The sequence below is a fragment of the Thunnus albacares genome, chromosome 4 (genome assembly GCF_914725855.1).
Source record: "Thunnus albacares chromosome 4, fThuAlb1.1, whole genome shotgun sequence".
In the NCBI taxonomy this organism is placed as follows: Eukaryota; Metazoa; Chordata; class Actinopteri; order Scombriformes; family Scombridae; genus Thunnus; species Thunnus albacares.
Genome location: NC_058109.1, coordinates 3,679,709 through 3,704,258, shown reverse-complemented (window position 1 = coordinate 3,704,258; position 24,550 = coordinate 3,679,709). Strand labels below are relative to the sequence as shown.

The following is a 24,550-nucleotide window of genomic DNA, read 5'->3' as shown; positions in this document are numbered from 1 at the left end:
TAACAACCACATGGTTAAAGTTAGAGAGTGAATGGTTTTTAACACACAACGTTGACTCGTGGTTGGAAAGTATTTGTTGACTCGTCTGTCCACTAGGGATGTGCAGAGAGCCCAGTATTTGTATTTGTATCTGTAATTGTTGAGGCAGCAAAATTATTTGTATTTGTATTCGAATAAAAGTGGGAAGAGGTTTAAAAATCCTGTGTTTGCTTTTATTACGCTTTTAGTTTTAGAAAATACAATAAGTGTTCATGAAGTGTTCCCTTGGGAGCACTTCATTTGTGTCAGTAGTTCAGCTTTATCTCTGGGGAACACCCCCAACTCTGGGAGTGATGTCCAAATTAATGAAATGTGCGTCATGTAGCAGGTGGATGTGACTCCCCTCACTGAGACCTGCTGATAGACGTCACAGCGGAGCAGAGGAGAGACACTGAGATAGTGATGTAACCGACCTTTTTTTTTTCTTCCTGAAAACAAATAATTTTTAAAATATTTGTATGAGACAAATATTGATAAAAACAACCCACTATTTGTGCTTTGCCGGATAACGTATTTGTATTCGGGCACACCCCTACTGTACACCTTGACCTACTTACTATGTGGACTTTGTTGATACCTGATTTCCTCCTTTGCTCCCGTCATGATTTCTACGATCCCTCAGGAGCTTCAGTCACTTGGATATAAACATCTGTCATTTTGGGGCATTTATTTAAACAACAGACCCTGCTGTTTGTCTTTTGAAGGCAGTCTCTGCCAGCATTATATATATATTCCTTTAGTTCCTCATACTAAGGAAGGAGAAAATAATGCATTGCTACCATATGTTTGTTTAAATTATTAATGTAATGTACTCTGTTTAATGTCCACTGACTGCAATATGCATCTGACTCGCATAATATAACACAGAACATGAGAAATGCATTTTTAATTTTTGAATTTAACATGACAGTATGTATGTAGTATGTGTAGCTCTGTAGATGGAGCAAACAGTACAGAGATTCCAGCTGTTTCTCCATTTTCTCAACTAATATGAACTCCACATGAGATCAGTTACAGCAGAGACTAGAGTCCATCACGCTGCTTTTGTCTCTGTTAGAGAGACAAGAAGCAGACAGCAGCTCTGTCTCTAAAGTTTAATGTGGGTGTTCCTTTTCACTGCTGCCGTAAATTATTCAACATCTCGCCATCTGCAACAGTCAGTCCATCTGTTTTAATGGCCGGTCTGACTCCTCTAACCTTCATCACAAAACAGTCTCCATATCTAGATTCATCGTTTCTGCTCAAAACGCTGCTGAACGAGAGCGACTCACATCAAGTTAACCCACTGTATGTTTAAACACTTTCATACCACACAGACTACAAGTATTCAGTATGTTTTTATCAACATCTCACATACTGTATATAAAAATCAAATGAAAACAAAAATCAAACTTCAACAGCTTTTATGAAAAACTACTTTTGTATTTGTTTTATAGCCTTTCTGAGCAGTTATGATTTGATTCATATACATTTCACTGTAAAGACAGACACATTAGATGTTCACAGGTCCTTCTATCCACACACCTGTAACTCGTTCATGTAATAGGGGTGTGCCCGAATACAAATACGTTATTCGGCAAAGCACAAATAGTGTTTTTTTTTTATGAATATTTGTTTCATAAAAATATTTTTAAAAATTATTTGTTTTCGGGAAGGAAAAAAAAACATGTTAAATACCAGCGAACACGTCAGATTACATCACTATCTCAGTGTCTCTCCTCTGCTCCGCTGTTATGTCTATCAGCAGGTCTCAACGAGGGGAGTCACATCCACCTGCTACATGACGCACATTTCCTAATTTGGACATCACTCCCGGAGTCGGGAGCAATAATTTTGCTGCCTCAACAAATACAGATACAAATACATATACTGAGCCCTCTGCACATCCCTATCATATAATGTCTTGTGCTTCTTACTTGCTTGTATTGTATTCCATCTCCAGCTGAAACACATTGATGTTGATATAAAATGCTTTTTATTATTATACTCAGGACTCAGAGTGACTGGATTTTTTCCTGTGATTTGCAGTCATCGTGGCTTTTGACTCCAAAGAGCTTCTTTGTCCACTGAGTGTGATTTTTAGAAAAAACATTTTATTTTTGTTCACTCCAGATCTCTCTTTCTTTGGAGAGCTTTCTTCTTTCTATTTGTGTTTTTTTATTATACAGGGAAGGCACCTTGATCCTGGAAGAAACCATTTGCTGCACTGTCATATTTATTCTTATCAGGACAAATAAAACTTTTGAAAAAACATGATAAGACAATAAATTCCCCAAAAGATACTAAACTAATCAAACTGTTGTTAAAGGGTTCTAATAAGATGAGCTGCTTAACTCAAGTTGACCCACCACAGGGAAACACTGAGATGCTTCAGGCCCTTAAATAAGCTGTGAATCGTCAGAAAACTGAAATTAATTTGATGGAGAAAGTTCACGAAGCTGCAGTCTGCTTCATCGTATCAGCAGCAGACTCTCTGATGACTTGCTGATGTTTGCTTTTTTCTCTCTGCCTCTCCGCTGTGCTTTTGCTTTGCTAGACTATTAAATATTTGATACTTTTCGTAACCTTGCTGCTGAATGTAGGTGAAAACGCCCCCGGTGATAAATTATTTCACTTTGTGATTTTGGACACAGACATTACTAAAAAAAGATGCTGAAATATCGTCTCTTCCAAATCTGAGCAAAAAGCTATTTTGTGGCCAGTTCTGACTTGCAAATTGAGGAAAGTGGGTGTTACTATAGTTGTTGGAAGATTAACTGAACAGTGATTATTGAAAACACTTTTTCATTTCATTATAACTTCAAACATGGAATTTGTCAAACACAAGCTGTTGCCAAAGAGCTGTTGAGGTGGAGGTGAAGATTGATTTGGGTCTGATCATTTTAAATAAGTTTGGAATAAAAACTATAAATGCTAAAAATAACATATTATGAGACACAAAGAAGAGCGGAGTTAGAATCCAGAGGCCACGACGTTTGTCACCTTCCCCAAGTGGTCCTGAATGTGCAAAAGTTATGTAAGATTGCACAAAAACGCATATGATCTGAAAAATGGTGTCGACAGTATGAGTCTAACTGTAAATGTGTAATAGACAGTCAAGTCAAACAAATCTGAGGACTGTGGGTCATTTCACTGAAATCTGGCTTTCACCAAGCAGCCGAATCACATCAAATCTCCACAAGATTATGTCTAAAAAAAGACGGTTTCAGTTTCAGAACAGGGACAGATTTGACGTAAATGCTTTCCTTAATTTGACACAGTGGCTTCAGTAAACCACGACGCTGAAGAACAGCTCAAATATTCCAGATCAGTCACAGTACATTTACTCACAGTGTTTATGTCCGATCTTAAATCAGACAGGTAGAACTGGCTTTAAGAACCCATGGTGCTTGAAATGAACTCAAATACTTAAGTCTCTACATACGGGATGCTTTGAAAGGGTTTGCATATCATCTTGTGAGAGGTAGGGAACTGAGGCTGATGGAATTAAAAACACTGTTTTAGTTCAGTAGCAGGTTATTGGCTGTGAAAGGAACAAAAGGTTACAGTACAGCATTAAGAGAGAGAGAGTCCTTGCTGATCTCTGCTTATAAAGACAGTGAGCGGTGTCCTCTTAGTCACGGAAGAGAAATAAAACCAAGAAAACACTTATGTACTTTGATCAAAATCAGTTGAGCACGCTGCAATCAAACACTGCACAAAAGTTCAAGTCGAAGTTTACATCATTAGAAGCCTGCGTTGTGCTTAATGTGTTGCTTCACCATTTTTTGGCTCATTTAGCAAACTCATCTTAACTTGACCACTTAGCATCAGTGGGTGAAATACTGTAGATCTCCCGGCTCATCAGTTGTGAACACACATAGAGGTCGGCGTGCTAAGTGCTACAGAGTAAATGTTTTTTCATGACTAATATATCACTCTCAGTCCTATCCTCCTTTTTCAGATCAATCTGTTTTCAAAGGTCAGGCCCTCCCAGTAAATCAAAACATGCAAGAGTGAAATGGGAGGCAAACAACTGTATGGGTCTGTGGAGACACGGGGGACAAGCATGGATAACGCCACGGTGCTGGTCTTGTGTCAAAGTGTGTCCCCCTTCAAATAGAGTTTACCTCCTGTCAAAATGATATTTCCAGCAGTGCCTTTCTCCCTGGTTGGGGTTTGGGTTAACATTAGGTTATGGTTAGGCGTTGCAGAGATAACTGGTCAGGGTTAGACATTAGAGGGGGAAACACATATTAACAGGAAAACAGTGTTTGACACAATACTGGTCACTAGAGGCACATTTACATCCATTTTGACAGTTTCTGTACCTGTGTCGTAGCTCTACTAGCGGCTCTACTTCCAGAGGCTCTCCCAGTTGGGAAGTGCCAGTACGTAGTCATAGTCCTGCTGTTGATTATGTTAACGTTACTGTTGGTCAGCCTGCAATATCTTTTTAAGCTCTGAATACAGCACAGTTACAGGTGGGCCCATATGTTGTGTTTACTGCCAAAGAAGGTGTTCATGTCCAACAGCGTCCGTGAAGGCTTGCTAACTTTACCAACTATGTTACAGCTAGAAGCTAAAGCAGGCTAAATGAGCTTTGAAACAGAGGTCTCCAACCATCAATACAGATAAATAATGATCAGAGAACAGCAGTTATTATAAGCTATAACTCCCACATCAACTCTCCTGGTTAAAGTCTGATCCTCTCAATGAGACATTTGATTGAAACGATCTTGTTTGTGATTGGCCAAACATTCACCAGTCTGCTTTTATACAGTACTGAGTGTATCATAATTTTTCACTGATGATGTGTCTTATTATAGACACAAGAAATTCAAAGTACTTGTTTCATCCTTTAGGTGGCGCATTGAGCCTGTTTTTTTTTTCAAAAGTATCGGCACATATGTGTTTAACTGTAAACAAAATTATTAGTATTGTTTTATTCTAAGTCAAGTGATAATTAGAAGTTCACTATTAAAATGTTTTTTGAGTGTAGTTCCTATTTATGTCCATTCCTCCTGTGTTTTTCATCACTGTCGTATAGTACATTGTGTCTCTTCGAGTCTCCTGCTCCAGTTTTTACTGCTGCACAGTAATTATACTCTCTTTTGTTCCATTCTTCATCACACCTGCTGATGAGCTTGTGAAAAACCATCATTCATTGTTTTCTCAGCAGTTCTGACATGTAGACAACAGGAAAAGAGCAGTTTTGTCCTTCTATTGTCCTTAAAGAAATGTATCTTCCTCTACCAACCTTAACCCTCCCGTCGATTCTACTCTTCTATTCTTCTTCTGAGCTCTTCTGTTGTATTCTGTCCTGTTCATTGTCCTTGTTGGAAGCATGAAAAGGGAGTTGTGTAATTCCCACATACAGCTCCATGTAGCATTATAATGTACTCCGGTCTATAATTTCACACAGCGGTTCTGACTTGGCTGGGATGATAAAATAACAGTGATTACATCACAACTGCAGAACTTTCTCTCCTTTGTTGTTGTTTGATTCTTCAACAATAAGCGTCTTTCTTAATAGTCTGAGAGGGAGACATTTCTACTGCAGTGAGATTGTGCTATTAGCTTCATGAAGGCACCAATGTCTTCATACTCTGTTCTCCTTTTCAGTTTTAACATGTCTTTCTCTCTCTCTAACTCTTTATTTAAGGTATTTAAGGCTTCTTTCAGCCTGCAGGTCTTCCAGCTAAATTCCAAACTGCTGCTCATTTCTGATATTTTTGGATGACTGTTCACATCGAGTCATATTTCATAGTGATACGAACTGACAGCATTGTCCAAAAGATGCACATGCTCTCCACAACAATAAAAAAACATTGGTTTTGTACCTGTGTCTCTCCTGCTGGTTTCAGCATATTTTGGTTACAGTTTGAGCCTTTGAGTTTTCACTGAAACGTCTCCCTAAATACCAGTCAGGACACAGTTTCACCTCCATCGTAACTTGTTATCTCAATTATAAAATCTCATCTCAATTATTGTTATCTCAATAATGTCTCAGCCAAGCTATTTACAGTGCCAGAATTATCTTCTCTTTTTTTTCCAAGAAATGTCAAAATTCTCTGGTCCCAGCTTCTTCAGTGTTGTTTTTTCTGTTTTTATGTGTCATCATTAGTTGCAGCTCTACTCCAGAACAAAACACAGAAGTGTTTTCTGATCTGACGTCCCCAGTCAGCAGGATGACATCATTTGTCAGCAGGTCGACATCATTTTTTATGGTTTTTTGCCTCCAAAACCCTCAAAAATAAACTGCCTCCTCCCTACGCAGACTTTTGCTGTGTCTCAAATCGTGTACTTCTGTACTTACCCTTAACATTTTGAGTGCATAAGTGCGTTCACACTGAGAGGTATGGGAAATAAAGTGCACTGTGAGTACCCAGAAGATGCAATCAAAACGGTCAAAAAGTTGAGTGTGGAACTATGGACACTTCTCGCCCTCAATGGTCGCCATCTTGGCTACATAGCGGAAAGGGAGGGACCACTTTTCAAACTGGAAATGGCAGCCGGATACGTTGTAACTATGGTGAACATCACCACATTATACAAATGTAAGTTATACATGTGTCTTTTAGCACTAAGCACCACTATACTGTTGTTGGATATAAGCCATCAGTATGTTTTTTGGGTTAATTTAGCAGTCTGTTGATTTGGTAGCGCGAACAATAATGCGAATGCTAACTCTAGCTAATGCTAATTTGTGGTCGTCATTTCGGCTGTGTTTGATTTGAGACAACGCTACCCTGTAGAAATTTGCGCACTATCCTAGTAAGTACATATTGTACACAGTGTACTACATGAAAGTGTACTAACAGAAGTATGTGATTTGAGACACAGCTTTTGTGTCTCTATAGTAACGTCACCTGATTTCATTCTTTGTTCCCGTCATAATTACTACGGCTGCTGGAGGGCGCTGACACTTGGACATTAACACATATTATTTTGTGGTGCTTGTTTGGAGTTTCGTTCAATTACACATAAGGGGAATGACTCAAACATCTTATATCACTCCAATGTGACATTTATCATGACTCATGCTGAATATGAGCATCATTCCAGATTGTGTTACACCATCAAATTATTTTACTGTGCTCATCTTTCTGAGAGAGCGACGGCTGGCTCTGCAATGTCAACATTTTCCATTTTTATACTCATAGATTATTGTGTTTTCTGGTTGTTTCTCATAGTTTCTCACTCAGAACAAACTGAACTACAGCTCTCTGAAGAGTGTTAAAATGTTGTTTTAGACATCACAGTCTTCTTAGCTTATATAGCATTTCCATGTATTGTATGTAAACAGTCTTCCATCTTTTGTTTCTTCTTCTGTTCAGTTTGAATATTACTCTTCTCACCTGGCTAAAAAGAAATCAAATAAGTGTGAGTCACCACCTCTGAGTTTGAACAGATGTCCTATTCCTTTCTAAATGACATACAAACACACAGTCAACCTACAGTAGCAGCTCACAGAGCCAGACGGTGTCCGAGCTGTCTTGACCGTATTTGTATTACGCCAGGTGTAATCTCCACACCGCTCCCTGCAGAGAGAAGCCTTTTACGCCTGCTGTTTGACTGCGGTGAGGAGCTCGACATCCCAGTGTGATAAAACCCAGAAAAACCAAACAGACAGACACCAATATATCTCCTTTCTATCTCTGTCATTTTTTTCCTTTTCAACAGTTTGCTTTCAGACGTCCAACGTGTGATACAGGAGAATTTTCAGGGGTCGATAACTTTGACTGGTGTTTAGTGCTTGTAATGTTGTTTATTTAATGTTGCTAAAAGAGAACGTAGTATCAGCTAAATGCACAGCAGGCAAATGTTGAAAGCAGAGACCACACACACACACACACACACACAAAGATACACAAAGTGACACCTGTTTCTAGCATATGTCACAGTTAACTTTTGACCTCTACTTTCTGACCTCTGATGCTCTGTAAATATGAAGACGGCACATAAGTGATTATGTTTTATCTAATAATCTAGTTATCTGAACTACAAATAAGTGCAAAACCTGTTCTGGTTTTACATGTGAGTTTCCTGCAATATGACTGGATGATATATTTTTTCTAAAACTGACTGGAATTTTTAATGTCTGTCTTGAAAGCTGAGTATATACGCAGCTAAAATATCAGCTAAACATCTTAAAAACTGTAAAACCATATTTGCATACGTTTATATTGTATCTGACACACAGACAGACGGCGTCCCTCTGTAACGTCTGCCAGTCCATGCTGAGAAACCAGGCCAGCTCTCGAGCTCATCCACACAAGTTTATGTACATTATTGGACTTGAATTAAGATTATGAATGATTTTGCTTTAATAATCATTAGTTGTGCTTAGTAAACATGACAGAGCTTAAAAAAACATCATGTAATCTAAATATTTAAGCTCATATTCAATGTCTAAATGCAATACATTAAGTCTAAAAATCCTGATTTGGACATAAATCTTATTTATTAAATGAAAAGTAATGATGGCTTGTGTTTTACTAAATGTCTGGTGTGTACAGTGTGTAGAGTTGATGTTGATATCATTATTTGGGGTCTTTGCAGAGACCAGCAGATGAGCAGAATATGAGAGCAGAGAGCCAAACTGTGCTGATCCATGTTTAAATGGACTGATGACCGTGACTAATGCACAGCAAGCCCAGTCCCAATGGCCCCACTGATTGTGTGTGTGTGTGTGTGTGTGTGTGTGTGTGTGTGTGTGTGTGTGTGTGTGTGTGTGTGTGTGTGTGTGTGTGTGCGTGTGTGTGTGTGTTCTCTGTCCGACACTCTACCTGATTGGTCAAATCTCTGCTGGAAGGTGACTGGACAGGAAGTTGCTTCCACTGAACAGAGCCAAGCACACACACATGCACAGACACATACATGGCATTTAGGCAGAATGTCAGTGGGGAAACAAAGACTATAGTTCCCGCTGTGTGTGTGTGTGTGTGTGTGTGTGTGTGTGTGTGTGTGTGTGTGTGTGTGTCTGTGTGTGTGTGTGTGTGTGTGTGTTTACACCTGGCTCAGGGCAGTTGTGTATTCACTTTGGCAGAGTAGATCAGCAGTCACCTCACACACAAACGCCCTTCACTGCCCTGCTGTGAGGTGCATCAGTGACACGAGAGAAGCTGTTACACACACGCACACACACGCACACACGCACATGCATGCATGCACACGCACACACACAGATAGAAAGACATTTCATATTTTTAAATGTTCCTGATGTCCTAATCTTAAAAAAAGGTTGAAGATTATAAACATACAGAAACAATCTTACACCTTTTCCCCCGATGATCTCACAACCAAATGTCCCTTAATGCCAAGTGAGCAAGTGTATCTTCCTACAGCACACACATTAAATCAAGCCCAAACACACACACTTCACACACACTGTCGACAAGTATTCTCCTCAGTCTGGACAGATGGCTCTGCTGCTGCTATTATTCTAAAGAGAAACTCATGCATTTTATGTAAAGGTCATGGTGGAGGGATACCAAACATCTATGAGGATCTTTGTTTAGCTGAACTTTACCAGTTTAGAGTCAGACTAATTACAAACGTCAGTGTGTCTTTGCTTTAAAGCAGTGTTACTCTACATGGCAGCAGCATTATTCAGACATAAATTATCTGTCAAAAAATGGACAATAACCCACATTTTTCTATGAGTGCTACACACTGATTCATAGAGAGCAAAATATCACAACCAGGTCTGATAAAAATCAAAGCTTTTGCTGGTAGAGCTCAGGTAAACATCACAGTCTGAAAGAGCCAGAAAAGCTTATACAGACTGATTCAAAAAGCTTAGTTAGCATGCTAACATTGGTTGATTAGCTAAACATAAAGGAGATCTGAGTCTGATGTGAATGTTACTAGTTTTGCAGGTATTTGGTCATAACCCAAAGTCTCAGACAAATTAAAATTTAACTAGCCCTGGCCCTAACCCTACCCTAACCCCCTAACCCCTCTAACCCTAACCCCTCTAACCCTAACCCCTAACCCTAATCGCTAGAGGAAAACTTAGAGCATCAGGGTTCATCCTCTGTGGACCATAAATCTCTGGACAAAATATTGTGTTGATCCATCCAATAGTTGTTGAGATATTTCACTAAAACTAAAAAAGGTCAACCTGCTAAAACAACAACAGAATCCACTGCAACATAAGATACACTGGTAGCACATCCTGATCTCAGGTGTGGTCATTTGTCTCTTGCTGTTGTACTGGACCGATTCAGATAATTCTCCCTCATTCACTCACCGCTCACTGATTAGAGCTTTAAGAAAACACTGCTCTCGCTGACTGCGAGCTGCCCTCTCTGTGGCTTTGATGGTCGAGGTAATCTGAACGGTGATGAACCTCAAAGTGTGAAAGTTCTCTATAGTGTTGCTGGATTAGAGAGGAGTCAGAGCAGGAAGGCATTTCCTGAGGGAGACATAGCGATTCGTCTCAACCAGTGAGCCTATTGTAGAGGAACCAGGTGATTAGGGTGGAACTAACAGGATTGGGCTGATGCCTCGCTGCTGGGAGAGAGGCAAGGGAAGAGACACACACACACACACATTCACATTTAGAAACATACACACACCAAGAAGCATGCAAAGACATGAATGCATACTGTATATATGCTGTAGCATGCTAGTGGACATAATTAAATGTTGGTTGTTTGCACACGTGACACAAGCACACACATTTGCACCTGTCCATCTTTACACTGTGAACACACTAACTCACTGACTGCTCTGGTAACAGTTAACTTACTGTAGCTGTAAGAAATACTTTAAAACTAAAGATCCAAGTGTGTCACTAGGATATTTTACATGTGGGTCACTGATTGTATGAGTCTGTATGAAATCCACCATTTCTTTGCTTTCTACTGTTAGACTCCTGGAGGGTAAACTGATGTTAATGATAATGATATGATTATGTTAACAATGATGATATTAAAAAGGGCAATATAACTTTTTACTTTTCCTCTCATGTAGGGCTGCAACTACCAATTATTTTCTCAATTGATCAATGACTTGTTTGGTCCATAAAATGTCAATAAATGCTGAAAAATGTTGAATGTAGTGTTTCTCAGAGCCCAAAGTGACATCTTCAAATGTCTTCTTCTGTCTACAACCCAAAGATATTCAGTTTACTGTCATATAATCCTAAAGAAATAGAAAGTATTCACATTTGAGAAGTTGGAATCAGAGAATTTGGACCATTACATTTGGACCACCAGCGTTAAATTGGTATCTTCATGCTCCTATGCTTCATGCTAAAGACAAAAGAACTTCCTCTGAATTAATTTGTGCGGCTAATAAACTGACTGGTGCTGATTCAGAGGCAGACAGAATGTGCATCTGACTGTATTTGAAACGTTACACATCAACAATAATGAAAAACTACAGAATAAGTAGATATCATCCCTTATATAATAAACACATTTCCCTGAACTGTGCTGTTAAATCTCCTTTTTACATCAATTTGAAGTTTATAAAACATAACTCTGATTTCTTCACAATGATCATAATGTAACAGATCATGCTTGAGATTTGAAACAGGTATCGCAAATCAAACATCACACCAGCTGTTCTGCACCAGCTGTTCTCTGTGGATTTTCTACTTTAAGTTCATCGCCTCCAGCTGCACAGAAAGAAGCAGCGTAGAACGACAAGACTTGATCCATCTAATGGTGAACAATAAATGTGTGAGTAGAGATTTAGAAGATCAGGGTTTGAATTTTGAAATGTTTTTTTTTTTTTTGGCTCCGTCTTGCTCCTCTGGGCTGCAGAGTCTGTACAGATGCAGGTTGGGTGAATTCTTGATAGCTGAGCTCTCTTTCTTAAAACACATCTCTCTCCTGCAGTGTTCTCAGGATCCCTGATATTTGATTTGCATGAGGAAACCTGAACTTCAACTTTTTTCTTGCTTATTATCCCTGCAGTGCCGCATCCCATTGCCCTTGCTGTAACCTACAGAAATGAATGGCAGCGCACCGCCCACAGACAAGCTGTTATGTTAGTCTACTATAAGTCAAGGTTTTCTCTGGAGGTGCAGCCTTGGAAGATTCCAACAAGATCAGATTTTCACTTGCAAGCGAGCTTTTTCCCCCATGTTTTTTTACAGTGTCAACCTTCACCCTGTCTGTGTACCTTTTTGAGGTTTTTTGTTTACTCTGTGCATGACATCTCATAGCTATTTAAAGTACCAAATAACATGCTAGCTGAGCACCTGGTACCATTGTTGAAATATTGTACAGTTGTGCCACACAGGAGAGCTACATGGATACAGTCCTCTTTGATTTTATATCATGTTATACATAATATAATAATTAATATATGAAATATCCACATAGGAATCCCTGCTTTTGACTAGACCATCAAAAATAAATACCTGACAGATTTCCTGTAAATCTAATATTACCATGAAGCAGTCGTGCTCAGTGCTTTGTAACACCACCCCCACAATGTCTCCACAGATATTAAAGGAATAACTACCTTGATAGTTACGGTTTAGAAAAAATTCTATTCAATGACAAATCTATCATGTCACAGCGTATATCATCATTCTTAACCAACCGACATATCAGGAGGACGCTTTCTAACTTAAATGACAGTTTTCATTTATTCAAGCTACTGATTTTGAGCGGTGTTTTTGCACTATCATCACATCGTGACTGATGGTAGCTGGTCTTCATTTCTTCAACATGCTGAGGAGCCGAGTGGAGAATGTGCTGTGAATGAGAACAGGATGTCGGAGCTTCACCCTGTGTGTTAGATGAGCTGAGCTGCAGGAAAACCGAACATCAGAGTTCATCCCTTAATAAATGTAAAAGCAGAGTAACTTCCTACATGACTATCTAAAACTAATACATCAAAAGACTGATATGATCCATGAGCAAGAGAAACATTAAATATCACTTCTAATGGAGGGTCTTTTGATTTGTTGCTGACATTGATAATGAACTCCTGATACATTTAAAACCATTTCCAAACCAAAGCATAGCTGCTGAGGTTTTGTTTATAGTATCACCTCTCACCTTCTCTGTCTGCCTGTTTCCAATATGACATACAATACAACCCCCACAGACAATCTCTCTTATGTTAATGCCTCTCCTATCTACACAGCAAAACATCCAGCACAGAACCAAAACAACAGCTAGAGGAAACACTGCTGTCTAGATATAGTAAGGCTAAACAGTAAAAGCCTCTTACGGACCCACAGAGCAGGATGGAGCAAAGTAGAATCAAATAGAAGGCTGGTGAATAGAGAACGAGGCAGAGCAGGACAAAACACAAAAGAGGCTCTGTTCTTTTTTAAAAAAGACTCGAAACCCAGAAGCCTGTTAGCTCGTAATCCAGAACACGGCTGTACGCAGCAGTCAGGTCCCAGAGGTCGGGACCTCGCTGTTTCTTTCAATTTTTATTTTAATAAAAGTCACTTAATATGACAGCAAAGATTTTATACAGCGGCAAGATCACTCACTTCCTTGTCTGAGCGGTGCTTGTGTGTGTGTGTGTGTGTGTGTGTGTGTGTGTGTGTGTGTGTGTGTGTGTGTGTGTGGATGGGGTACGTGGATATTGTTGTTGTTCCTACAATATCTCTGTTCAACATGGCGGCTCTTTCGTTACACGTATTGACAGGCAGTCGCTGAATGGAAGCAGACAAACTACTGATTTTTTACTTGTCATTCATCAACAGACATCTTATCAACAGACTAATCGCTTCTGTGTCGCCATCTGTTATGTTTTGTGCCGGCTAGTTTCACCCGAGTGGTTTAGCTAGCTAACGTAGCCGATCATCTGATGGCAGACAGATAAACTTTAGGCAAAATGTTTTTCCTTCAGTTGAACATTTGACCCAGAAAACTGCAGGTCTGCTGCGACTCTCAGTTCTTTTAAATCACAGCTGAAGACTTTTCTGTTTGCCTTTCATTAAACCACATTGACGATTAATATTTTACACTGCACTGTTACTTTTATTCTCTTGTTTTATCTGTCTTATTCCCTTTTTAGCTTCTTTTTATTTCCAAACTCAACACTTTGTAATTGTTTTTATGTCTTTTTACTTGTGTTGCTTTTATATTCTGTTTTAATGCCTTTCATGCTCTATGTAAAGCACTTTGAATTACCTTGTTGTTGAAATGTGCTATACAAATAAACTTGCTTTGCCTAACTAGACAAATTACTGATTTTTTACTTGTCATTCATCTTTTGACCAATAGCTTCTGTGCAGCCGTCCATTATGTTTTATGCCGGCTAGTTTCACCTGAGTGGTTTAGCTCGCTAACGCAGCCAATCATCTGATGGCAGATAGATAAACGAACATTTGACCCTCTGTCGACTTTCTTCACTGAGACGAAGAAGAAAATGAAAAAAAATAAGACAGACAAAGCTGAGCTTTGGGACAGGAGGAGATGTGGGAGATAAAGAGAGAGAAGGCGATGAAGATGACAGAGGAAGAGCAGCAGGTATTACACACTGAACTGCTCATAATGCAATCTGAAGCAAAAGAATGAAATAAAGAACATGTATCTAGTGTGGATCATTCATTTGACATTTAAAGCTACATTATTTCACAAGATTTCAGCAGATTTATTACATTTATATGTTAGATTCCAGCAGCGATCAAAAAATGAATTGTTCTGTGAAAAATTCATTTTGGTGAGTTTCCTGAGCTCCGGATTAGACAGGTCCAAAAATCCCCGGTCACCCCGGTCTCAGATAAACCAACCAATCAGGGCAGGCTATGTAGCTACCAATCCTCTCCACGGACATGTGCTACATGTGTCTGGAGCATGAGATGGTGGGAGTAGAAGGCTTTTGACATAGTGTTTGTGTTTTTCTCCAAATTCTTGTTGGTTCTTTACTTCAGACTCACATAATGCAGCTTTAACCTGAGTCTCATGTTTTACTCCTTGACAGATAATTCATGTTATTGTCCACTGATATGGTCATAAGCTATTGTTATCCAGTTTTTGCTATAGAAACGTCCATATTTGGATCAGGTCCCCCCCGTAAAGCTCATCCTTTGGACCTCAGTAACTCCTGCGTACAGCCGTGATCCAGACATGGTGCTTAAAAAGAGAGACGATGGATGTAAAGCTGTCAGCGTGAGTCATATCCAGTCATGGTCAGAAAGGTCGTTTCAAAAAATCTGTTGAGTGATTGTTTATTACTTTATCACGCTGCACTGCTTTTATCAAACATAATCATCTAAATTGTTATTATCTTGGTCCTTCAAGTGAATAATCTGATTAGTTTTAGTTGGTTCTGGGTTTTTTGTGATAAGCACAAAATGTTCAGTGGAAATGAAGGAATCTGAGCAAATGCTTATCTACTTTTTTCAAACATAATCAGACTCAATTTCTTGAAGTGAATAGAGGGACGGTTTCTTCCGTTGATCTATTTTCCAGTCCCTGCTTATGAAGCCAGTTCTCAAGATGAACTACCAATCTGTCACATACAGAAGGACACATAATAATCTACAACCTGTGGACATTAAAATTTATAAACCTCAAAAGGCTGAGGTTCATTTCCCAGTGAGATTATTATTCTGTACACTGACTGAACTGTGAGGCAATTTAAGTAAAAGCATAAAAGCCTCACTGGGAGCTTTGAATATGAAGTTTCTAAAAGCAGCAGGAAGCACTGATTGAATTTTTTAGACTTCAATAAAGTAGTTCTGAGGTTTTTCTGAGGGGTTTAATAAGAAACATAGTTTGTAGTATTGCATGTTACTTTAAAGGTGTGGGTATGAAAGAAAAGAAGAAACATCAGCTTCTGTCACAAAGCGGCGTGTTTAGATTCAGGTGCAGCTGCAGCAACAGTTCTGACTATTGTCCATCAGGACTGGGACCTTCTTATAGAGACATAATGTCTGTGGAGGGAGGAGGTCAACAAAAAGTCCAACTTTATCAAGTAGATTGCTGCTTGTTTACAGTCAACGTTGGTCTATTTTAACCACGACATACTTTAACCTTCACAAAGAAGTAGATTTAACCAAGAAGAATATTTCTCTAAACCTAACCAAGTTGTTTTTATGCTTGAACCTAATAACCTTAATCATCGCAGTGGAAGATCAGATACCAGTAAAACCATTGAGACAGTGATGTTGTCCAGTCGATATAATGGTATCAGATTAAAAAATTCTTCCATGTGTCATTTTGGAGGACAAACAACATATTTTGCCATTCAGTTTGGAGGACTTGTAGCACAAGAGAACTTGCAGAAGCAGATGTAGACGTAGACGTAGACGCAGACGCAGATGCAGACGCAGAAGCAGACGTACACGCAGACATAGATGTAGACGTAGACACAGACATAGACGCAGATGTAGATGCAGACGCAGACGCAGACGCAGGGCAAGTTTCATGGCTTCAGTTTGCAGAGGCATCCTTTCAGTTTCTACATGTTCTTCATCTACTACAGATTAACATGTGAGTCAAAACATAATTTTATTTTTAAGGAAGATTCTTACCAATAATATCATCCACATGAGAGTAATCCAGTGACCCAGAGTTCAGATATACATTCTGTCAGATAACACCTTGTAGAATATCGTATCTTTTCCATGTTTATTAAACAGCTGCAGTCATCACACAGCAGCAGGAATGTGTGAGTTTCATCTACAGTCTGTGATTTGAGAGAAGGACTGTAGCACAGCAGAGGAAACTTCATTCATTATTGAAATCTTCTGACGTGGCGACAGTATTGATCAGGATCTATGATCATTAATATTCTGCATCTTCTAAACATCAGACTGGAAAGCTGTTAATCACAGATTCCAAGTTTAACAATAAAATCATTTGATAGAAGCTGCTCTAAGGATATTTTTATTAAATAAAAGTTTGAACTCAGTTTAGAGAATCAAAATATGTTTTCTGGCATGTGACGAGGATCAATACAGGGAGTTTTCAGTTTTGACTTTTGTTAAGTCTCAAAGTATCTGCAGTAGTCAGTCCTGTGTGTGGACGTGTGTCCATATAATCAGTGTGTAAAACAACCTGTAGTCACACATCAACATCCTTTATGTCATGAACAAATAAAACATGTTCATGAAAACATGTCAAAGGTTTAAACTCAGTCCTGCTTACTTTACGCACAGCTTGGATACTTTCACTCATTATTTACATATTTCAATGAAACAGTGGTAGAAGTTGTGCACTTTTCAAACTCTAACCAGCAAATTTCTAAACCTGATCTTGTAACTGTTTATTTCAAGCTGCACTGCAGGATTTTTACACATAAATGAACATCTGTTACATTCAGCTCTTGACAAACAAGTTGACACAATGCTGATGAAGCTGATCACCGCCAGGTAGTTTTAATCTGGTGTCTGTGCTGACATACTTCTACTGATGCAACAATGATGAACCAACAATGTCACACAGTCTCTCCTGGACGGTTTTCATAGTTTTGACTGGTTTGAACATGTTTTCAGCTGTTGCTCATGTGATTGGTTGTTACTGAAGAATACCACCTGCTGCTTCTGTGTTCCTCCCATTAACACTGTATTCACGCTCTCCTCCATGTTGCCCAGAGTGCACCAGTGCTGATGCTCTGGAAAATGTCAACAATGTGTCGGTCACATGTGCCCTGCGCCAGGAATGAAGACTTCGACCTATTTCATGAAACTAGGTCCCTCAGTTTCAAGAATACCTGTCAGGGTTTTAAAAATCTGAATTATTTCCATCTTTTGTCAAAGACCCTTTTCAAAGTATTTGAGTTTCAACCAACGACAGCAGAACATCATCGACTGGAGCTGCAGGCTACAAACCAGACTGCTCATCATGTCATGTTATCATAGTTACTGTGATGTACAGAACATCTACGTAGATACTAACAGCTACAGGCTGTTCTGCATGAAGACGACGTGCTGCAGAACCTCGTTACGTTCTCCTCATCTCTACAGTTACTGAATCAGTCAAATCTCTTAGAAACAAGCCTTTTATTAACACTGAGACAGTGTTTATTCTTGTTTTGTTTTTGTCTTATATTATTGGCTAATTTATTGAACATTTATTATTACTGATATTATCAATAAAGACATAAGATGAAAATAAAAAGCAGATAATCAGAACATCACACTCGTTAGAAACTCAACAAAACTGAACCAAACACTTAGTGTATGATGTAACAGAATCAATGCTGCAGGATGAATTAATGAATGTATTATAACAACATGGGAGATGCAGGTTTACATTGTCAGCACAGGATATAACATTCCTGCTACAATCAAGACTTTTTCATCTGTTTCTGTGATTTCTTGAAGAAGTCTAGGTTTATAAATCCTGAGGTCAAGTCTTCTACATGCAGCCTTTGGTGTTCATTGTTTTTTCCTCGTGACACAATTTGACCACCGGAATAAAGTCAAATATCACATTTTACTTCATGTTTGCACTTTTGCCTCCATGGTTTTTATGTTTGTTGGAATCATGGTTTGCTTTCTTCTCAGCCATGAGAAGCTAACGGTCATGTCATTCACTGGTTGATATTTTTACTGTATGATATTCAAGAAATAATCATCACTTCAACAATGTCTATAACTGTATAATGTTTGAATTCTGCCAGAAAGTGATGGAAAAGCAAATCAAAGTAGAAACATGTTAGAAAGAAAGAAAGAGGATAGAGAGAAAAAGACTGCAGTTTATTTACATACTTTACGTCTCCTTCACATTAGACATGCAGTCAGAGATGTTGCTTCTCAACATCACCACAACAGAGAGAGACGGGAAGAAAGAGAATCAGATATGTGAAAAGAGAAATTATTAGTGAAACATTAACTGTAAAGTCAGTCTCTTACCTTGACGTTTGGCTTCCTCGTAGAGAATCCTCTGTACCAACCTGAAAGAAAAAACACAAGCAAAGGTTTACTGAAGAGTTACAAACAGTTATGAGTCAGCAGTTTGACTCAATATGCAAAGTTACTTTTGCTTGAACATTTTCCAACAAAGAGATCTTTGTTTACAGAGAATAAAAGGAGACTCCATGATAAAAGAACCAGTGAAAACAGTGGCTGCCTCACAAAGTAAGAAAAAACATTAAAAATACACACACACACACACACACACACATATATATATATATATATATATATATATATATATATATATATATATATACACAGTACAAAGTATTCTGTATTTGAGGTGATTTGAGGTGATTTGAGGTGAAAACTTGCTTATTATTACAACCTACTAAATGTTAATGAAGATTGAAATGAAATAAAATTTTGAAAAATAAGAATCATTGCAAGAAATGAATATTTTGTGTCGTTTCTAGTAGGTGACTTCTTGCAGTGTATCAGATATCTTATGGACTGACTGTTTTTAGGCTGAATTTAGGCTTTTCAAAATAATAATCTAAAACTCTAAATGTCACAGGTTTGATTGTCTCCACATAAAATAATATGCCACTTAGTTCTATCATTTCTAGTAAAGCACAAGCCTGAAATATTCTCTACATGTACTGTATGTTGTCAGAAAAAAAAACGATATTCAAAGTTTTACAGAACACAGAAATGTAAAAGGATAATTTATAATCTGAAGATGCAACACGATTGGTTTTGATTTAGCGTCACGTTGCCCTGAAGAGGATGACAGTCAGCGATCAAGCAGTCAATATTTATTAGTCATGGACATTTAGTCAGTTAAATTTAGGTTAAATCACTGACTGACTATCGAGAGTGTGCGTGTGTGTGTGTTTATGTGTGTGTGGGACTAATTCATAGCCCGTGGTGTGTGCATACTTCGGTGGATGCTTGTGAAAGTGCGTGACAAAGTTAGAGAGAGACAGTGAGAAACATGATGCCTGAAGCTAAAGACGGATTCAGTCCACTTCTCTATACGCTGTGTGCGTGTGTGTGTGTGTGTGCATGTATTTCTATCTTTGTGAGGACCGATATGAGTGAGGACATCGTTGAAGAAATGCATACTTGCAGTTGTTAAATGAATGACAACCAGGTCTTATGTCCATCGTAGAATATTGACAGTTTAAATGAGATACAGACACACTGTTCTGGTCACCATCTCAACATGTTTGTCAAGTTTTTTTTTAAAAAGGTTGTACTCTGAAGCAAAAGCTGATATAAAAGCTTTGCAATAATTTCTGTCATGTCCACCATCTCTCAACCTTTCACTTAACGACGTTGTTTCCGCCAGCAGAAACTCAAACGTCATCAGCAAAGATGTGTAACTTCTGCTTGTTTGTAGGTCAAACCGGATCAGTGGCGCACAGGGAGGAGACTCTTAACCCAGTGTGACCTATAGTACATGACCATCTGTGTGTGTGTGTGTGTGTGTGTGTGTGTGTGTGTGTGTGTGTGATGACCCCCCCCCCCCCCCAGTCTCAAGAGAGCACAACAGTTCTTTCCACATGACTGAACATTCATCAGATACCTCCTCTGCGGAGTCGAAAGCTGTCATGAAGGTTGACTCAACTTGAAGTAAATCCTTGACAGCTGAAAATGATTTGTATCCAGGGACTAAATATGTGCAGGAAAGCACCCAGACATCCTCTCAGACTGTGCGGAGACATCGTTTGTCTCCATCCAAGCGGAAATAAAAATGATTGTGTCTTGGAAACGTAAGGCTTGGGTGACCATAGTCTGTCAGTGACAGAGTGCAGCGAAAGGGACATTTATTTATATCAAAATGATGCATATTACAACTTTGACCTTCTCAAACTACCACTGTGTACACTGCTAGAGAGACAATTCACTATATTTGTATTAATAGTCGACAATATTCTGACTCGGTATGAATAACCATATTGTCCATCTGTGATAAACAAGGTTTCAGACAGTTCTGGGGAAAAAAAAACAGAAAAGGCTGGAAAATGATTTCTCTCATCATCAAACGTTACCTGTTTCTGATAAAAACATTTAGAGTGATACCAGTACTAACGCTGCCAGGATGCTTCACATTAGCTTTCATCTTATCTTCTTGGAAAATCATAAGATCCATTTCACAGCAGTTCTCCATAATCTGATATGAAATGGAAATGGAGGCTTAATTGGCCGGTTAATTAATAACCAATCAAGATTCATTCATCACCCTCGTTAAGATGGCTGTGTTTACTCCCTAGCTTCTCATCTATATGGTAATCAGACTGTGGCTGGACCAGCAGTGTCTGGGCCCATTTGTAAGGGTTGAAATGAGGACGTGTGTCGTCTGTAGCTCACTGACTTTACTGCAGAAGATAGAAGAGATAAGAAGCGTGAAAATGAGACTGAAATACAGAGATAAAAAATTAATTTGTGTGTGCAAGTGTGTATGTGATTATTCTGTATTTTGGAAAAGCAGAGATGTGTGAAATTCATGTGTGTGTGTGCAGGTGCATGTATGTGCCTTATTTATCTGCTGTCATACAGCCATCGCCTCGCCTCCCGCATCCCAACGGCTCACGAAGCGGTTATTAGAATAATCATTTTACACCGTTATCAAAATAATTCACAATAATAATCACTGTAAATCATCTCTAAGTGGGAGGCAGAACTCGAGGAGCCACTTTTGTGGAGTTAATGCAGTTTGAGATTGAACTCATTAGGAATACAGAATTATACAATAGATGCAGGTTTCCATCAAGAGATGAAATCAGCCAGATATGAGTCTTAAATGACGCTTCATGTCCCTGCAGAGCACACCTCCAGCTACTTTATGAACAAAAGGAATTGCTTGTTGATGCAGTAATAGTACCCAAGAGGCTTTTTCATTGTAATTACAGTTATGACAGAGACTCAATAGAGCTGCAGCCGATCCACCGAGCGACTCGCTGCGAGCGCAGCATCCTCTGATTATAACGTTGCCAATGAACAGGTATTGATTGATTAGTGTCAAATTAGTAAACTGTGCAAACATTAATAAAAAGCAAGACAAGAAAAAGATTGCTAACTAGCACCATGGTTACTTTATTGGTTGTCATAGCAACTAATAAAGAATACTTGGGAAAGCTTGATGCTGCTGAACAACCAGACACTTCTCCATCTTTCATATCCAGCTGGTTTGTGGAGCTGATGGTTCCTTTTGCTCACAGAGAATAATTCATTTCCAAACTGTCATTGATTATTTTTGTATTTGAGTGCTTATTGACCAGTAACTAATCACCACTATCAAGCTGTAAACACAAGATCAAACAATCAGCTAATGTAACGTAATGAAGCAGAAGATTAGCAACATATTTTGATTAGCTTGCTGCCATGTTCACTATGTATCCTGGAGGAAAGACGATTCATTTGGAAGGTTCACATCTATAGTGTATGCAGTAAAACAACCACTTGTTTTCTCAGTGGATGGACTAAAGTACACTTTATGCTTTTTCTGCTCTTACTTAATTAATTTTTACTCTACTTATGATAAAAACAATATTATGTAAATGCAACATAAGACTAAACACAGTCTGCTGGTATAAATTCTTGACATTTGTTGATGCCTCTTTTTCGTCCACCGGTGGTTTTGTCTGTACAAGAAAATCTAGATGGTCATGAGACGGTTGGTTATTAAAGTGATTTCCTGATTGATCCTGTTGTTTCCTGAGCATCAACTGACATTGTGACAGAGGAAGAAGAATTTATATTGATTTAGAGTTATTTGTGTTATTGTGTTATTTGTGGGGTTTTTTGGGTCTCACATAGGCATCTCAAATGTAGCCTCCTTTAGTTTGATCAATAGAAAATGTGGTAACATTCCTGAATAACTGTAATAATGTCTCCACTGCAAGAAATAGAACTTAATCCCTGTGACTGTCAACCATAACGTCACTATTGTATTTAATCATTTCATTTTTAGCCTGTTTTTTAAAAACTCTCTAACATTTTTATTATTATTACAATTACCATTAGTAGTAGTAGTAGTAGTAGTAGTAGTAGTAGTAGTAGTAGTAGTAGTAGTAGTATTACAAAATTAGTATTGTTATTTCTTTTTCTTTTTTTCCACTCTTGGTGTGTTGGCCAGTCTCAATATGTAAATGTTTGAAAACCCAATAAAAACATTTGAAGTTACTTTGATTGACATTTCAGAAATAAAAAATCTGCAACAAATACTATTAATAATCAGTCTGAACTGACTGCAGTGCAACTAATAGTGAGTAAAAAGTAGAACTAAAGACAGGACTGTTTCCTGTGTTACACTGAATAAAGAACAAGATTTACCATATTGAACGTTTACATGCTAAATGACTCATCTTACCCACATCACAATTTAATGTCAGTTTATTTCTTCACATCCTGGTTGTTTAATATTTAATTGTTATTTACCGACAGCCAGCTCTCTCCTGGACATCCACAATAGCAGCAGCTCGCTATAGAAGATTGATTACAGCTGAAAAGCCTCTATTAAATAACGAGAGGCTGTTCTTAGCTGTGATTACGGGTACTTCACTAATGCTGACAGTGCTAAGAGTCAAAATCCCACAGTTTAAATTACTCCGACGCCCTTAATCGAAGTCTAATGCTCTCTCATGTGTTATGACTGCAATCTATATTTTAAGAACGTAAGTTGGGGATTGCATTCCCGCCGACCAGCTGCCATCTCCATATCACCGTCTTTATAGCCATTGAGTTTGTGTCTGAGGAGGATAATTTGGCGTTAGTGCGGGCAGACAAGTACCGGCCATGGAGCGAGAGGGCGGGGAAAGATAATTTTAAGAAAGATTTTCTTAGCTTCTTGAGTGCACTTTCTGAATAAATGCTGCTGTATCTCCAGTATCTCTGTCACAGCTGAATAGGCAAAGACACACTCATGTACACACACACACACACACACACACACACACAGTCCTGGGTGTTTTTCTTGTGTTCAGCCAGAAGTGTGAACTCAGAAAAAATCCATAGAAACCTCATAGATAAGAAATAAAGAAAGGGAATACAAATGATCATTGATTACTTGATTGATTTATCACTCGGTCAGCATGAGTGGACAAATGTTTTTGTTTATTTTGAAGGATCAGTTCACAGTTTTTCCAAGTGTGTCTTAAAACAACAGTCAGGAGCCCAAATGAACAGTGAAACCTGTTTTTCTTGCTGTAATCATTCCTCCTGTTCATACTGACCATTAGAAGATCCCTTCATAATGCACCTATAATGGAAGTGATGGGAGACAAGATGTACAAAAATGTATTTAAAAGTTTATCTGAAGCTAATATGAAGCTTCAGCGTCAAAATGAGTCAAATCAAGTAGATATCTTTCAACGTTAGTCTTTTTAATGCTAAAGTTCCTCTTTTTGTTACTATACTTCCACCTGCAGCTCAACAGGGAAACACTGTCCGAGGAAACACAAAAGATGCTAAACAGACTGTAAATGTGTCAGATATCCACTTGATATGACTAACTCAGACTGATGAAGCTGAATAGAAGCTTCACAGAGACTTTTAAATGACTGTGTGGACACACTGTGGATTTTGGTCTCCATCATTTACATTGAAAGCACATTTGAAGGATCTTTTAATATCCAGAATGAACAGGAGGAATGATTACAGCGAGGAAAACCTCTTTCACTGCTCATAGGGACACCTGACTGCTGGTTTGAGACACACTTGAAAAATTGT

At 38.5% G+C, this 24,550-nt stretch overlaps 2 protein-coding genes across 14 annotated transcripts in view; one reads left to right on the top strand and one right to left on the bottom strand.

The window, feature by feature from the left end:
* Positions 1-24,550, top strand: part of LOC122981168 (hemicentin-1-like) — a 738,767-nt gene that overhangs the window by 352,336 nt on the left and 361,881 nt on the right. The window lies entirely within an intron of this gene.
* The window catches only part of LOC122981166 (dedicator of cytokinesis protein 3-like), a 210,899-nt gene that overhangs the window by 113,161 nt on the left and 73,188 nt on the right, over positions 1-24,550 (bottom strand). For 12 of the 13 annotated variants that reach the window (XM_044349757.1, XM_044349756.1, XM_044349755.1 and 9 more), the window contains exon 4: positions 18,812-18,852. In XM_044349757.1, coding sequence (XP_044205692.1) covers positions 18,812-18,852 — 41 coding nt within the window. Of the gene's footprint in view, positions 1-8,810; positions 9,163-18,811; positions 18,853-24,550 lie in introns of those variants that run through there. The other variant, XM_044349763.1, reaches the window with a different exon arrangement.